Source organism: Scophthalmus maximus, chromosome 21 (genome assembly GCF_022379125.1).
Source record: "Scophthalmus maximus strain ysfricsl-2021 chromosome 21, ASM2237912v1, whole genome shotgun sequence".
NCBI lineage: Eukaryota > Metazoa > Chordata > Actinopteri > Pleuronectiformes > Scophthalmidae > Scophthalmus > Scophthalmus maximus.
Window position 1 is genome coordinate 1,296,217 of NC_061535.1, and position 17,972 is coordinate 1,314,188.

The 17,972-nt window shown below is 42.5% G+C and overlaps 1 protein-coding gene across 1 annotated transcript; it reads right to left on the reverse strand.

Annotated features, from left to right (window-relative positions):
* Nucleotides 1-241: 241 nt before the first annotated feature.
* trpc1 (transient receptor potential cation channel, subfamily C, member 1) lies at nt 242-14,596 on the reverse strand. The gene is made up of 13 exons (XM_035618607.2): nt 13,989-14,596; nt 13,019-13,173; nt 12,781-12,882; nt 12,455-12,657; nt 11,583-11,714; nt 11,223-11,418; nt 9,711-10,047; nt 7,610-7,749; nt 6,537-6,686; nt 1,847-2,031; nt 1,456-1,657; nt 937-1,131; nt 242-751 (listed from the first exon to the last, which is right to left on the reverse strand). Exons 1-13 carry the CDS (start codon nt 14,152-14,154, stop codon nt 524-526), a joined length of 2,391 nt encoding a protein of 796 aa, XP_035474500.1. The 5' UTR covers nt 14,155-14,596; the 3' UTR covers nt 242-523.
* Nucleotides 14,597-17,972: the final 3,376 nt, after the last annotated feature.

Consider the following 17,972-nt stretch of genomic DNA (forward strand, 5'->3'; position numbering starts at 1 on the left):
GCCAGTTGAGATCTGTCCAGACAACTATGCTCTGCTAAGCATGAGAATAGATCAGGTGTCTGTAATGTGACTCTCACATGGACTGGACTGCTGGCCAATCGGTTTAACAGCTGACAGCTTTCTGGCTTTCAGACCAAAGTGGCCCTACGATCCGTTTTCAAAGATAGAAATCAGCAAGTAACGTTCAGTCTCAAAAGTAGGATTGGCATTCAGTAAAATGTATCGGCCATGGAAGCCCCAGTGGGTTTCATTTTTCCATAAATCTTTATTATCCTGTCTGTTGAAAACAATGGCTTTCTTTATATACAAAAAAGTTTGATAGCTGAATAATACATTGGGGGGGGGTCGACTTTGGTGGAGAATACATGTTTTTCTAGTTAAATTCCTGGTTTAAAAGTTGCCTCTGCGACTCAAAGAGCAGAGTTTTTGCACATGCTCGGGTCACAACAGCATCCCAGATAAACGAGAAGCAGAGGTTTTGTCGAGAGGAAAGGGGAAAAGGATAGAGATATCTAGTCTTTGTTTAACTCCCTGGGTAGAACATGGCATATTTGGACGTCCGGAAACCTAGCAGGTCCCTCATCTCGTTGCGAAACTTGGAGAGGTCTTGGCGTAGGTCATTCAGATTTTCCACCGTGGCCTGGTCTGTGCTTTGCATCTTTTGCCGCGTGGAGGTCAAGTAGCGGTGAACCAGACAACACATGATCTTCTGGTAGTTCTCATCGTGCTTCTGCTTTAGGTTCCGCCACTCCTGAACGGAAAAGACAATACAGGAATTCACATTGATGGAATTGCACAAAAGCACAGATGACCACTGATTTGAGATCAGAGGAAAGGAATGAATTTATCCTTCCCAGAAAATAATCAAAATCAAACCACACAAATGTACTGGCAGCCATTTTCCAGTTTTTTCTTTTAAAAAACTTTTTTTCTTACCTTTAGGCTGTTCTGTCTCTTCACCTTGCCCTTCGATGTATGTGAACAGATCCACTTGCTCATGCTGGTCACCAAGTAGCACACAGTCTTTGGGGACGGGAGGATATTGAACGGTGGTGGCATGGTACACTTGTCATCAAAGTAGCTAAGCCACAGTTTGGCCCGAGCAAACTTCCACTCCTTATCCTCGTGATTCTACAGAGGTCCAAAAGCCACAAAAAACATTGAGAACACAGGAATGTGAGATGTAACGTTGACACGCTCCTCTCAAGGAGAAATCCTGGAGACGAAAATGCACAATTTCTGTGGAAATCTTTGAGGGGATAGGTTTATTTTTAAAAAAAAAGAGCTGTTTTCCTTGGCATGATCAAAATCAAGCAGCTGTGCTGCAAAGAACATCTGTGTAACATTTATGGCTAAATAACAATCAATAAATGCAAACAGTTTCATCTCGACTTAAATTGCCCACCTGACAGTGTTGAGAAACCTCGGTGACAAAAAAAAGGTGTCTGCACTTACAGCAATTTGTCTGAAGCTTTTATGGAGCATAGCCACCAGTAGCTTGGTCAGGACAATAACCACCACAATGTTGTAGGTGCCTATGATCATGGCACCCACAAAAGAGCGCAGCTCCTCAGTGTAGGAGATGCGGGTGACGAAAAGTGCAACGTGCGCCAGGGAGAAGATGTACCAGAACAGGGCATAGCACGTCCCCATGAACCTGTAAAACAGAGGAAGCATTTGGTCAACATGTCCCCAAAACCCCCAAAACATTGATCCTAATTTTAAAGTTAAATCAGGCTGGTTAAAAAATCTCCATCTACATAGCCTCTAACATCTCTGGACAAATATTCGGAACATTCATCATTGTCGTCATCACTGTCTACGACAGACTGAGGTTGGCCCATACGTGTGGAATGCGTCATTGCTCTGTTGCTGGCAGAAAATGCCCTCGCAGTCCACGCGTGTCGCCTTGTCTGGGTCTTTCTGGTCCTTCCCATAAAGCTGAGTGAGGCCAATGGTGAAGGAGAATAGCACCAGCAGGAAGAGGCCCAAAAACTTTCCAAACTCCTGCAGCATCTGACCCATGGAGATCTGGTGAGAGATTAATATCTGGTGAGGGATTTAAATTACAGGGTGGACATTTTTACTTTGGCTTATGTTTGTGAAAGTCCAAATTTAATATTCTGGAACAGATAAATGGTGAATATATATTTCTTTATATATTGCATATACTGCAAATGCACATTATTGTTTACAATGTATCAGATAAGCTTATTAGCTTTATTGGGAGCTATTTTAATCTATTATAGCAGAATTAGTTTCAATTGATGTTTCTTTACAATACTTTTTACACCAATGTTACCTTTTAAAACTTAAGCAAGGCAACTACTGAATTATTACCCCATTACGCATCGATGGATTGTCACCGCAAGGACGCATAGAGGATATTGCTGCTCCAATACTTTTTCATTTCTACTTGAGTTGAGCTCTAGTGTGTAATTTCTGTAATTTTGTGCATCTGGTGGTAAAATTGCAAACCGCAACCAACTGAGCACCCGACAGGGGACACTTTATGGTGGCGCACCGCTGATTCCATTTCCGGTTTCCTGGCAGCGCTGAAAATTCAACGCGAATGCGACGTATTCTGGACCGTTTTGTGCAACCGTATTCAACACGACGTATCAAACATGGCGACTTACACGGATGTCGGGTCCACCTCATGTAACTATATTTAACTCATAAATAAAGTTTAAAAAAATGGAAAAAACCTTGGTTATTTGTTGATGAACACATACTTATGGATATTATATTCAATTTCTATAAATATTACACACTGTATGCTTTAAGTACTCTTGACTGCTTGTTCCTTTTTTTTTTTTACACTCCATGTTCCTATTTAGCAGTGATTCTCTGCAGAGGTGGAAAAAAACCCAGACATGTTCTGGCAGCTGCAGTGCTCTCACCCTACCTGAGGGTGGACAGACAAACACGGAGGACGCCAGAGAGAGTGCTCGAAGACAGAGAAAGTCTTCACAGACCATTGGAAACCCACTATTAAAATAGAGCTGAGTGGCCTATCTGTTTACTAGGACCCTAGGAGAATCTCAAACAAGGTCAGAGCATGCTTGCCCTTGCAAAACACAAACACACCAGGGACCAGTGTTAGGGATGACCACTTTGCTTGCACCTCAAGATGAATGGCGACTGGGGTGTTTGCGCTCAAAACCCAGGCAAGCTTGTTTGAGGAGAAGGGCTAGTCTATTAGGGTGATTCATTCTCTTGTCATGTCTAAATCCCCCCAGTGTATTCCTCTGCTACTTTGTACACATCTGATTTAGGAGCTAAGGGTGTTCCCTGCTTGCCCAGCCTGACAGGGCAGCCTAACTTAGTAACTGTACAAACAGAACAGGAATGTGGCAGGTCAGCAGCTCTTGACCTTGACTGGAAGCGGGGTCTGATGCAGTCAAGGTACCTCAAATACATCTAAGGATCAGAAACACTTAAAGAACCTGATACAGCATTCTCTGAACATTAATTTGTCAGCATGGTGTACTGTTTCCTTACTTTACTGGCAGTTCACACATAAGGAAATATGTACTTAAGCATTTTATCTGGCCAGAAATACAAAGTATAAACAGTACTGGGCACGACAGAACGCTGTACTTCCAGCATTCTTATTTATTTTCATTATCATTATCTAAATGGATTTCTCTGGAGTTGCACATTACATTGTCTTGATTTACAATTAAATTCAGCAAAGCAAAGGCATGTTGTTTGTCCAAAGACTTTTTAAGACCTGGTGTGCCATTGGTTGGGGTTAGGTCTGGCCATGAGTGAGCTCACTGTGTGCACACTGGTGATAGTACACATACAGACAGACACCCACACTTTCAATTACTCTTTCCAACCTCAGTAGGGGGCACTACAGGAAGGATGAATCCGAGCCACTAACATTACTGCAACCCACATAGTACTGACTCACCGTCTGTGTGTGTGTGTGTGTGTGTGTGTGTGTGTGTGCGCACGTGCATTAGTAGGGAGGTGGGTCTGCTATGTGAGTGGCCACGAACGCATAGCCACATCTACTTCCATAGCTAACACATTTTTTTAATTCTACGAAGCTAGACAGTGATGTCACAGAGTGGGTGAGTGAAAGAGAGGGGTTAGAGAAGAAAAAACAGAGGGGGAGGGAGGAAAAAAGCAAGGGAGGGGGCAGAGAGATGGAGGAGATTGCAGCTGAAAAGTCCACATTAACAATCTACACTGGACCTTTGGTGTTCTACAAGTCAACCACAAACAGCTCGTCGACTTAATGACAGGATGGTATCTCTACTAATAGACTGACCTCACCGCATACCTGAAGATTTCTATATGTAATTAACTCACATATGGGGGAAAAATGTCATCCTAAAGAGTGCCAGCACAAAGTCAGACGTTGGCAGACTTTACAAACTCTCTCTGCCAGCTGGCAGGATGATACACAATATCATGACGTGATAAAAAGGGACACCTACGGCACTGGAATCGTTGAGGAGCCTGAGGAGAAAATTTGCAAACCAGATTTTTGGCTTTTCTGGGAAGTCGGAAAAAATAGTGACATAACAAGAGCTAAAAACACAAAGTTTGCTATAGTGAATTGCTTTTTGACCACGTTGTAAAATACAATAACTTTCTACAAATTTGACTGTCCACCTGAAATGGTTTTTACTCGCACAGTTTGAAAGAAATTCACCATTTACACCGGGGGGGTGGTGAATATTACTCTTCCTTCCGACAAAGAAAACAAAACATGTATAAATTGATAACATCTGGGTGAAAGAAATGGCACAGTCTTGCAGTTGTGCAAGAAAGCAGGCAATAGATAAATGTTGGTTTATGGATAAGAAATGTATATATCGTTGTATGACATGCATGTTCAAATACAAACACAAAACCATCGTAATGCCCTCTGTTGCAAGGTTAATGTTTGCCTTTGAAAAATTCAATTCATTTTGTGATGTCTAACAAGTGTAATGCAAAAGAATTCCACAACCTTTTGCAAAAAAGTTTTTTAAGAGATGGCTAAACCAAGGCTCATCAAGCCAATCCAAAACGGGTTTACTTAACATTTTTCACTTGCATCCTGTATTTTCATTAGACAACAGACACTCTTAATGTACTACAGTCATACTGATAAAATTTAGATGTTTGTTGTTCAAAATGTCAAGAGGAAAAGCCAAGTTAGCAGCGCCTGGTCGCCACATTTCGAAATCAATCTACTTGCATAAAAATGATTTTGCCTGTCTCCTCAGCCTGCGCAGGACCTCTTAATAAGCATTTTATTCCCTTCCTTTATTCCCATGCAGCTGAATTTGCTGTGAAGTTGGCAATGGATCAGACAACAAAAAAATCAATCTTGGTTCCAGTGAAAATGTGCAGTGGGCGAACTGACTCAGCTCCACCTGAAGTTAGTATGAGTGATCACTTTTTGTAAACTAAGGGCTCTCATTCATGGTGATTATAGAAACAATTATAGTCCGGTGATGTTAATGGTAACTCAGTTTATGATGTGTTCAGTTTCTTATGAGCAGATCACTACAGCAGAACATATTAATCTGTTGCCTCAGTTCACCGTGCTTATATCATGAGGATGGTTTGATACGGCTGAGCACAGCTGGTGCGATGTTTGTTGTGTACTCGAGTGTTCACACTTCACTGAGAGAGGCAGAGAGTGGGTGGTGGGGGTTCCAGTGAAGAGATAGAAAGGGGAGCGGTTTTGTTCTCATTACATAAGAATTTGGTTATTTTTCTAATTTAAAGTGCTAAACAAACACGTGATCACAGTTACTTTTCTTTACTGCATGCGTCTTTACATGGAATCAAACCTCTCACTGTGAAAATGTCAGTGATGTGCTTTTAACAATAAGCCACCCAATCAATCAGACTTTTTTCATTTTAGAACAGCATTTTAGGGCTGCAGCTAACGATTATTTTCATAATCTGTCAATTTTTTTTGACAGATTATAGATTATAGATAGATTAGAGGAGCAAAGAAACCAAAAAATATTCACATTTAAGAAGCTGAAATCATAGAACATTTACTTTTTTTTTCAAAAAAACTACTTGGACCGATCAATCTACAATTAAAATAGTTGACGATTAATTTAGCAATGGATTACTAAACGATTAACTGTTGCAACTCTACAGCATTGATCACCATCCACACATATCAGAGGGTTACCTCAGTCCAGTCCAACACACCTGCCAACACATATCACATGACCATTTACGTACACTGGGCAAATGCATGCCAGTGTAAACACGAAGCAGATTGTGTGTTTGCAGTTGGTTGCTGAGTTGCAGAGCATACTGTGAACAACAAACAGCTATGGATTTAGCTTTTAGGGCCGGTGACGAGGTGCAGTTTTAGCAACGCTTTGCATTCACCGCTCGTACAGTCAAGTCATGACTGATTATACCCAATGAGGAAGTGAATACGGGGTGGCTCCAAAGGGGACCAGCAGCATTTCCAAGGTGATATGTTTTGTCAGTTTTGTGTGAAAACTAAAACGCAGTAGTGTGGATGTAGCCCGTGTGTCCCGACTTCTCTCCTATACCTGTAGCGGCCCCAGGATGGAGCTGGTGGTGTACATGAAGAAGAGTCGCAGGTAGCTGAGAACGTTGGCAAAGGCAAACAGGCCCTCAGCCACCAGGATGGGATGGAAGGCATCCCAGTTCTTCCGCTCGGTGTCCTCCACATTCTTGAACTGCGAAAAAACAAGCAAACTTGTTCAGACACACGGGGAAATGACAGCAAACAGCCCAGAGCTGCTACTCTTCACAGATAAATTCTCTTCCCTTCTTCTTGTGTCCTAAAGCTGCTCTCAGACACGAACTCTGGAAAATGTCCGGGAAATGTGGGTCCAGGCATTTTCCGGAGTTTGCCTTTCACGCATGACGAAAGCAGAGTTTTTCCGAGTCAGAGGGGTTCACACCGATAGGCATATTAATGTAACATTCTGTGGCTTCTGGGTAGAGCATGCAGGAGGCAGCGCATTACAATAATTTCCGCTGCTGAAAGCAGTCTTTTACTTTTAGCTTACTTGATTTAGCTAAACAGGCCTCACGACTAACCCAATAGTTTACACAATACACAATAAGAAAATTCTTAACATTGTAATGTAAAAAAATATTTCTGCACATAAAGCAATACATTTTGCTTTCTTTTGGTTTCTTGCTGATCATTAGAGGAACGGATCATGACCACTCTGACATAGCATATAGACAAGAAACAGTAGAACCTGACTCGTTTTTATACTTTTGTGCAGATTAAACAAATTAGATATGATGTATTAATGACTAGGAGCTTTAGAGGTGATGGAAATCTGATTATTTTGCAGACTGTAGCTTTCATATATAATGGACAGATATTGACATCAGTCTATATATTATTGAGCAAATAAGCATATTTTTTTCAACTATTCCTTAGACTATGATATCAATAAAACACGATTTTAATACTATTAAATAACTCAGGTTTATGTCAGCAATGACTACTATTTTTTTTCCCAGAAACAAAAATCCAGTTTCTTGCAATTTTGCAACTTCTCAGGCTCAACAAAGCAAATGAAATAAAACATGCAGTTATTCATCTCCTAAATCTGCATGTGTGTGTGTATTGTGTGTGTACCTTGCTGTTAGCAACAATCTTAAGGGCAAATGTCGCGAGGTAAAGGGAATTCATCACAAAGCTCAGCTGGTTCCTCGACTCCTCCAGAAAGTCTTCCAGCCCCTCGTACCACAGGCGCTTTACGTCCGACCACACCATCCCTACAGGAGAGCAGGAATTCACCATAACCGTTACCACACACACACACACAACCACTAGCCGTCTACATTTTAAAACTGCTTCCAGATTCAGCCATAAGTCATCTCACAGTGGTACCCCCGGGGGGGGGGGGCAGGAATGTATGAGACAGAAATCGGAGATTAATGTGCGGAAAATGTGTCATCTGCAGGATTTAGAGAAGTGTGTGGAATTTAATAAAGATGGCTGTCTGTGTCTTTTTTCTGGAAATTGAACATAATGAATTCTACATGTACAGTAAGTATAATAGGGAGTGACATATTCTCTATGCCTTGAGTCAGAAATGATCGCAACAGATTGAACCTGACCTGTCATTGATTTCCATGGTTTCCAACGGTAAAGGAAGCAGAGGAGTGACAAGCTTTGGCACAGAAATCCCTTTTCACACATGAATTGCTGTCTCTGGATAATTTCCATAGATTTTTTTTTGTGCTTAGTAGGATCTTGAGCTTTACAGTACAACCGAAAGACTGCATTTGAGTTCTAATGACACACTCAGACGGCGAGAGATGCACGGAGACACATTATGACACATACACATCCACGTACCAGCACACAGACACACGCACAGTCTCTCGCAGCATCTGATTTCCACATTAGCGCAAGGCATGTGTCTCAGGGGGAAAGCAGCAGGGAGGGAAAAGGAGAAATAGGAGTGGGGGGGGAGGGGGGGGGGGGAGAATATAGTGGGAGAACACCCAAAGCAGAGCGTGTGAGAAGCTGCTGGTTTGACTTGTGAGTGCTGTCTGTCGACATCCAGCACATGTCAGGGCTTTAATAGCTCCAGTTCACATCCTGATAAGACAGCGTGGTTGTCTGAGCAGGGCAATTATTTTACATCTCATTCTTGTTATTCTACACATTTTGGACAGTGTGTCCACGCTGCGGGGACCGACGAGTGTAAAATCTTCACCGCGGCATCACACCTTGCAGTGAGGCAACCTTGGTGAAAAAAAAAAATGCTGAACTTGTTAAAATTGATCTTTGATGTTGCTCTTTTGCGGTGCTTAAGAATATTTCCCCCCTTTGGTGAGTTATCTTATCCCCTGGAACCAAAACCCATTACACTTCTGTCTAATGACTCCACTACTGATCTTACTCCTGCACTATACAGAATAAATTGCAATTTGCGCCACAACCAATTCCATATCATTGAATAATAGAAGACGATTGCTTCTAAATCCTTTTATAGCCTGTCAGGTGCAGTTATTTGGATGATTGTGATAGTGATGAATCCTACACCATTGTGCTGCGGTTGCCATGCTTTGTGTCTGGTGGAGAGAGGCAGGATGATGCGGCCATGAGACAAACAAGCCCTGCTGAGAGGGCAGAGCCATTAAAGCAACTGAAACGATGCTAATGGTTTCTTGGCGGAAGAGGAAGGTGGAGAGGCTTTTTCCCCAGAGAAAGAAGGTGTCACTTTCTGACTTTCTATCTCATCTTATCCAAACAGATGGCTTGTGAGCATTTTTTTTCCATTTGTCCACGTGAGAATATATGTTCGCATGTACGTTTTCTTTTTGTGTATGCTGAGTGAGGTGATGCCAGCACAGGGGAGAAAGAGGAAGCTGCAGTTTCTTTCTTTAGTGCTCAATTAGAAGCAGAACTGACAGATTTAACCTGATCAAGCCAGACTCTCTGTCGTTGACTAAAGAAACAGCTGTTTGTCATGTTCTACCTGATAGGATTATGGATACAGGATACTGGAATAGACCATAATGAGAATCGCCCATCTTCATTCCGCTATGCTCACACTATATTAAATTATAGCCATGACTGCATTTTTATTCTATGTTCAGCTCTTTTAGGCCTATTAGGAGAAAAAAATATTATTCAGTAACCCGAAACATGATATTTTCTTACAGAACATGTCCTCCCTCACACACATACTATGATTATGTGGTGCACTGCGTAAAAAGCTGACCTATGATCCAAAGGATGAGCAGGTAATCGATCATCTCCAGCGCAGGGCCCATGGTGTTTTTCGTGCCTTCATTGTAGACTAGAGAGTAGAGGTTGAGCAGCAGCAGGAATGTGAAGTAGGAGGCGCTGTGTATGATGAACTTCACAAAGGGCGTGTGGATGATCTGGCCCACGCGCGAGCGCGGCACCAGAAGGTAGCAGACAGAGAGCAGCGGCCAAAGCATCGCCACGCTCAGCACCGTGGCCATCTTTAGACAGGTGTGTTTGCGCCGGTAGCTGGCCGTCTCTCCGAACCAGACGGTGTTGAGGAACTGTTGGCAGTTGGACTGAGCCACAAACTGTAGAAGGGACAACAAAAATGGAATGAAAGGAACATATCAATAAGAGAACGTGGTCATGAAATAAATCAGGATATAGGTTGATTGGTAGATTGATAGCATTCTCATGTCTGTGGGATAAACTGATCCAAGCTGCAGCTTCGTGTTCATCACAGAGACATTAGATTGGCATCAATTTTTTCATATACCTCTCAGTGACAAGTAAATAAGCATATTTCCCAAAATGTCAAATTATTGAATAATCTTTTGGTTTAAGGTTTTGACTGCATCCACAAAATATGATCTTGTGTTAATAATAACTGCAAATATAGACAAATTATTGTGGGGAGAACATCCATCCATCTTCTTCCCCTTATCTTGGATCGGGTGGCGGGGGCAGCTGATTTAGCAGGGTGTTCCAGACATCCCTCTCCCCGGCTCACCCTGGGGGATCCCGAAGCGTTCCCAGGCCAGATGGGATATGTAGTCCCTCCAGCGAGTTCTGGGTCTAGCTCTGGGTCTCCTCCCAGTTGGATGTACACGGTGAACCTCGAGCTCCTCCGGGTGTCCGACCTCCTCACCTTATCTCTAAGGCTGAGTCCGGCCACTCTTCGAAGGCAGCTCATTTTGCCTGCTTGTATTCGTGATCTCATTCTTACGGACACTACCCAGAGTTCACGAGAACATTGATGTGCTAAAAGTATCTACACCAGCACAACATCAACGTTCTCTCCACAATAAGAATGCTATAGGCCAAGAAATAAATAACAAGTGTGTAGTTCTCTGTGGTGCAGTCTGAAGAAGAACTATTTCCTTATCACCCCGACAGGAAACTACTGTATGCTATCAACTGCACAGTGATATATGAGTCAAAGTTTTCACTCCAAGCCATCCCAGCTATAAATTCCCCCACAGCGTCAACTCCAATCTTTAGTGTGTCTTTGACTGCCGTTGCCTGGAGGAAGTACTTTATCATGCCAAACTCATATTTCCCAAAGACAACCGCTGGTGTACTGGAGCAGATGCTTGAAGTACACTAAATAAGAGAACAGTAATAATGGATACTGAGATTCTCATCTCTCCTCAAATCTGTGAATATTCATCAAATTAAATGATCAGGTGATATAGCTGACATAATTTTCTCAATTCCACATTTTCAACGTTCATGTGACAATTGCAGACTCAGCTCGTCTTACCTCTTTTTGGTTGTACTTTATGGCAAGTTTAAGTCGGCTGAGGTTCATGCGCTCCTCCATTAAGCCTCTCTTGTCGACCTGATCTTCGCTGGACGTGTGATTAAGAATCACTTCCAGCTCTCGAGAGTTTCGAGCCTGAGCCAGCAGGTCCTTGGCAAACATCTTACACTGCTTCGCCAGCTCCTCATAATCATTTCTGGAGTAAAGGAATTAGATGTAAACAGACCAAATGATCTATCATTATTCTTATCTGTTCCAGACTACAAAGGGAAGGTTTACAACAGCAAATAGAAATTAGAAATTAGATAAACTTGACTCTGACATGACTGACAGACTTGCAGCAGTATATAGCAATCATACCTGAATTCCACCTCAACCAGACTGAGCTCCTTGAGGTCTGCACTCAGCTCAAAGGCCCTGAGTATAGGATCTTCTTCGGTCAACATGATCAGCGAGGGGCTGGCCAGGCACCTGTAGATGTCCAGGCGGAACCTGGTCCGTGCAGAACAGAGGAGATGAGGATGCAGAAGTGAGGGAGAGAAGAAAGAAGGGATGACATGTCAGATGGAGGATGGAACGTGGAGGTGTAGAAACAAGAAAGGGGAAAAATGGAGAAGCATTCAGAGCTGTAGCTGTTTCAGTTGTCCCCGCATTGACCTCTATGTTGTTTGCCAGCCAAACGGCAGACTGATACATTTAGTGCACTGTGTGTGGGAAGTTACACTCCCCTGCAGTGAGAATAAAAATGCCCCAGCAGAGGAGGTCAGCAAAGTCTCATCTGCAGGTTCAAGATTGGTATCAGAAATGAAGCATCACTACTTCACCAAAGAAACTCTGCTGTTTTTTCCTTATATAGATTTGTTGTGATATTTCAGCATATATGTCTTATGTGGTAACATTAATATACAACTGGCTGATGGAGAACATTAGGTCCTTAGGACAAGCAGTACTTCAATACACAAAAAACTGGATAACAGAATTTGTGACTGATGCACTTCACTTGACAGACCAAATGATTCATAGCTGCAAGAGTGAGGAGCAAAACAACCATCACATAAACCGGCATAATCCTCAAGAAGAAAGTGAAGTCATTTCAGGTGACAATAAATCAGTGCGACGCCAGTCTTCTGGTTTAGATCAATGGGAACTTAATGCCGCCATCTGGGACAAAGTCAATGGCATTTTCACTATAGCACTTTCTGAATTCTAGATGACTGGGGGTTGGCCTGTACCTGGAGTGTCGTAAACTGTCCTTCTTGTTTTTAGCATTGCAGAGCGTGCACTCGCAGCCCACAGCATGGGGTCGGGGCAGCGAGATGTCTTGTTTCAGCAGCATGGTCAGGATCTCGTAGTTGTTCCTGTGGGCCGCCAGGATGACCGGAGCCACGTCCATGGTGGTGGAATACTCTGGGTTCTGAATCCGCTGCATCAGTTTCTAAAAATATAAATGGATAACAAAAAGTTATAGGGAAAAAATATATTATATTAGTCTTCTCTTTATGTCTTTAGGGTTTTTTCTTGGAAGAGGATTTATGAGCAGTAATGAGAGGAGACTAACAGCGATGGAGGGTTTGGATGACCGCCTGGGCCTGTGGTTGAGGAGGATGTCCACAGCTCCCACCACCTCTGAGTCTATGGCCACCAATAAGGCATCTGTCGCCTACAGAGACAAAGGCATCATTTTACAAGGTATCAGGTGGCATATTTCATGCAAAAGCAAGGCACACAGCAGCGGTAACCGTGGATCGTAACAACACTGAAAAAGCGACATCTTGTGCACTGTGTTCGCCCACTACCTGACAGCCGTGCTCCAGAAGAAGCTGCAGGATGTCCAGATTCTCATTCTCGATGGTGATGGTCACGGCGTCTCGGCCCAGCACGTCGACGCAGTTGATGTTGAGCTCGCCGCGTCGGTTCTCCTCGAGGAGTTTCTTCACCATGTAGTAGTCACCTGAAGGGAGCACGGCAAAGACAAAAGGTGGCACATCACAAATGGAATCGACCTTTACTAGATTCTTGCAAAGTCAGGTCTATAAAAGCCGTGAAAAATCGTCTGTGGATGGCGCCAAACAGACAAAGACACACACACACACACACACACATCCTCAGTCGCGAGGCGCACTCTGTCACAGAGCAGGCCGAGCTCCAGCAGTCCTCTTAAGCCTCAGTCGGGTATAACAATAACATCTCCCTCAAAGGACAAGGATTTCTGTTGCCGGGCCATATTTAGAGAGACTTTATATGGTTAGACTGGCAGTTACTGGCCTGCACACCTACAACAACAACATCTGCCTGCACAATGTTCTTAACTTATCAATGAAACGTTCTGCTCCCGTCTGACTAGTTGAGAATGCCCATGCCTCTTTGCTACATCGCACTGGTGCTGCCTGTCCCGTGCCTGTTTCGCCTCCGTCAACTTTCCTCGTTGGGAGAAGTTAAAAGCCGATAGACCACGGAGAATAAACTTTCAATGGGACAGATGTGCAAGGAAAAATATATATCTTGACGCCCATGATGAAAATGTTACACAGTGGCCAACACCTAGGCAGCTGTGAGAGGCGTTCACTGAAAGAAAAAGAAAAAAGTGGTATAACAATTGCTCGTTGTAAAGCTGTTAGCCATGGGGTATTTGACCTATAAAATATGCAGGCCAGCTGATGTGAACATTTCTCTGACCTTAACAACATCACTTGACGGAGCATGGACACTACTGCATGTGGGTTGACACTGGGGGAGGGGAGGGGGGAAAGAGATAAATTCACAAACCTTTCTCGCACGCCAGCAAGAACAGCTTCTCGTCCAGCGTCGTTTCCTCCTTCACCTCCCGCACGTCTTTCAAGGCCAGGAATTTATCCGGGGAGGAGGCGTCGGTGCCCTGGTACAGAGCTGCCATTGCGACGGAGAGCGAGTACGGCCAAACACTGATGCGCATCCCACTAGGAACCGGCGACCATCACACAAGAAAGCCCGTCAGAGGGGGGTGACATGGGAGGAATCCTTTTTCTCGTCTGTCTGTCGCAGCGCAGCAGAAGCTCATCAAGGTGTTGTTATTGCCGTCGCATCTCTGGCGCGCTCCCGTCCGCGCGCTTCTGCCTCCGTCAAAAAAAACCACCCTCGTCCGTGTCCCCGACGCAGCGATCGGCCTCCACGAGTTCGGGATTCAAGCAGAAAAATGCGGTTGCGACTTTCGGGCCGAGCGAAACGGCAAAACACGCGTGTCCCTCGCGTTCACACGCGCCATCTTCTCGCGCGTCGCAGGATCCTCGGGGATGTTTCTGGTCCTGATGCTGCCAACGAGGCGCCCAGTGCGCATGTTCCCTCCTCCAGCTGCTCGCTCGCGTCGCGGGGGATTCGTGATTATGTCACAGGGCCGTTCAGTGTCTCAGTGACAGTTCAGTTCAGATCCTGTCGCCGAGCCACAAGTCGATACGTGCATATAAATACAGAATGAAATGTATGCGTATGTTTCATTGCATAACTGTGAAGCAGTAGATATGTCGGATGTGTATATATAGTTTGGCTCAAGGTAGTCTGCATGTATTGATTGATTGGTAATTCTTATCTACAATACACATCTTAAATGTATGTGATATACAATATATACTACAAATATACAAAATAAAACTACAAATATATTTTGTATATTTGTAGTCTATTGTAGTTTTAATATAAAAATATAATTTGGATATTTGTAGTTTTATTTTGGATATTTGTAATATATATATTGTAGATTTTAGATTGCCTGGCATTCTGTGGACAGCAAAGGAAGAATTTAATTGTACTTCCCTGTACAATGAAATTGTACATGTTTCCTCACTGTGCATATCACAATAAACTTGAATTGAATCAAATTGAATTAAATTTGTCTGTAACAGCTCCATTTCCAACGTAAAATTCAACAATCAAGATGACAAAAGATCCTTACATTTAACATCATGTGACATTTAGCGATCCATCGACAATACTTTTGATCTGAGATTCATTTCCACATTTTAATTTAGGATGGACTGGTACACACAAGTCTTGAATCATACCACTGAGACAAAGGAAAGAAAGACCAAAATCACATGTGGCTTCTGGTCCACACATCATTTAACATCCATTCATATTGATAGGCAGGATAACTCCTGTCCTTAATGTGAACATGTCCATTGTAGCTCGTGTGTTTTGACATGCATGGATGGGTGAAATCCATTGCATATGGATACTGAAAAGGGATGATACATAAATCAGTGCATATCAGTCTAGGGGTCGAATGATATGGCTTTTTCCGGGCCGATACCGATTATTACAAATCTAAAAGACCCATAAATGATATTTGTCTGCAGTAAAAAAGTGTCAAAAGCAGTCAAAAATTTAGAATAATACAAACTCAACACAAAACTTTGTTGAAATGATTAAAAGTATATGTTTAATTCACAGAACCTTTCAACACGACCTCAACACTTAAAGTGCAGGGAGCAATCAGCAGCATTATTATGAAGTTCAACAAACAAACATGGACGGGACATTGCTGAAGTCCAGACAGAAGTGACTGCGGCTGCATCAGAGGCAAATTAACAACATTTTAAAATGAAATTATCTCTTTGGCGAATCGTCTTTAAAAATGGCCGAAGCCGATAATCATAAATATGTTCAATATCGGCTCTGACAATCGGCCGGGCCGATAATCGGTCGACCCCTATATCAGTCTGTAACACTTCTCACAGGTCAGTAAGCATCTTTTGACAGAGAAATAGAGGAAACTCGTTTTTAAAAAAAGAAAGAAAGAAAGAAAAGCAATTTGCAATTGCAGAGTTGTCAACAGGGGTGTTATAAAATGTGAATAATAATGTTGGATATGGGGTAAAATAAAATGTAAATACAACACTGGGAGTAAAGCCATACTGCACATACAGTACTGGGAGGCAATGAAGCAATATATTAAAAATCAAAAAGGGGAAGTGAAGTCAGCCGGGAGTAACACGCCTTTTCCTCCATGAAGGTGATGCTAATATCCTTATCCTGTGTGGGAGAGGCAGCTAGCCGGCTTCCAGTGACTTCACTTCACTTGACTCTGACTTTTGACTCTCAGCAGGCTGGTGAGAGTCGATGAGAACATTTTCAAAGAGTCGAATATATATTTTTTGTCGGAGAAGCCCCGACTATCCCTCCTTTTTGCAGTTTTCCATCCAGAGTGACCTTCAGATGTTTTCCTCTTTACATGAAAATGATTTAGTTTTCTCGATCTGTCATCTAAATCCAGATACAGTTAGTCAAATGTATATCACAGGAAAATAATCCTTTCTCCATGGGACCCCCTGAAATTCTCATTTGATTGAAAATATTTAGGCGGAATGTTGGCAGCTGGGTCAATGAGACAATAATGTTTAAATATTACTTCAATGCAAAAACATCTCCCTTGTTCAAGTGCTGTTGTTTTTATTTAGTTTTTTTTTTTACCATATATAAATTTTGACTGCTGTAGAACTTTGATGTCATGATGTATTTTTAACCATATAGCAAATTTTCTTACCGTATATCAGTGTTGAATGTATAGGAATATTGAAATTCAATCAAGCCCCAACAAAATGCACACATAGATATCAGTATGGCGAGTAACATGTTTGTGTGATGGCCCCTATAAATTAACATTCATATAGGAGCTGTTTTTTTGAAATACAGTAGGCTTCTCCCCATTCACTCATTCTAATTCTGCACAATTGCACTTGTAAGTGGAGAAAAGTTGCCTATTTTTGCACTTTATTTTCCAACAATACAGCATCCTGGAGCGGCCCTCAATGAATCAGCCTGAACCAATTTATGAGAAAACAAAAAGAACACTAAGTACAAAGTGTATGGGTTGTATACAGGCTGGTCATCGGTGCTAGATACGGGAATAACTTGGGTGCACAGTGATGGATTTTCAGTGAATGATCCCAAACACAAGAAATTGGAAACAATCCAAAACTGTGACAACCAAATTCATAGAATCTGACTCATTAGTTGTGAACTTTCTTGTTTTTCTGTCAGTCTAAATGTCATTTAAACTATAATAACAAAGTAAGTTACATATATAAATATAAATACTTTGTTAATATATATATATTTGTTTTGGGCCCTTAAAAAAAACGAGTCTGTTTCTTTGTCCTGATAGGAAACACTAGCCCCAGAAGGGGGCAGTATGCACAAAGGTTTTGTATCACGAACATTGGATGAGTATTACAAAATGGGCATCTATGGAATAAAGAGATCAGCAAACCACCACACAGCATCAGAGCAAGAGGAGCAATTATTTACCATAGATTCAATAATCCAACACATACAATGTAATCTCCGCTCAAAAGCACTTTCACGACAAACAGCTTCGCTCGACCGGCAGTAGATGTCTTCTTAGAAAAACAAGGCTGTGATGTTTTTTTGGGGGAAAATACATAAAAAAAAGTACAATAAATCACTAATATCATCATAAAAAGCCTGAAATCCCAAATCTGGACATTACAAGCCCAGAGATTTTTTACATCAGGGGTCAAGGAGGCAGAGGCCCTTTCACTGAATCCCCTGTGCGGTTCAGTTGTGCAGGGCTGTAATCCCACACTGGCAAGCTTCTTAGTAAAAGATGATTGTCAATCTGCGAAGCATGTGCTTCCCTCTGGTCAAACACATGGCCTGACAGCTTCCCAGCACTTGACGGTTCCTGGGGAACAGCTGTCAAATGTCATATTTCGACGGATTCCACTTGAGAGATGTGTCAGTCATTGTTGCGGGCTG

What these genes read in the sequence shown, in the direction of transcription:
- trpc1 (XM_035618607.2), bottom strand. Translation starts at nt 14,154, where the DNA reads ATGCGCATCAGTGTTTGGCCGTACTCGCTCTCCGTCGCAATGGCAGCT. An exon ending in TAAAGTACAACCAAAAAGAG is followed by an intron (nt 10,048 to 11,222) that starts GTAAGACGAGCT and finishes TCCCTTCTACAG; the next exon opens with TTTGTGGCTCAGTCCAACTG. An exon ending in AGAGACAGAACAGCCTAAAG is followed by an intron (nt 752 to 936) that starts GTAAGAAAAAAA and finishes TTTTCCGTTCAG; the next exon opens with GAGTGGCGGAACCTAAAGCA.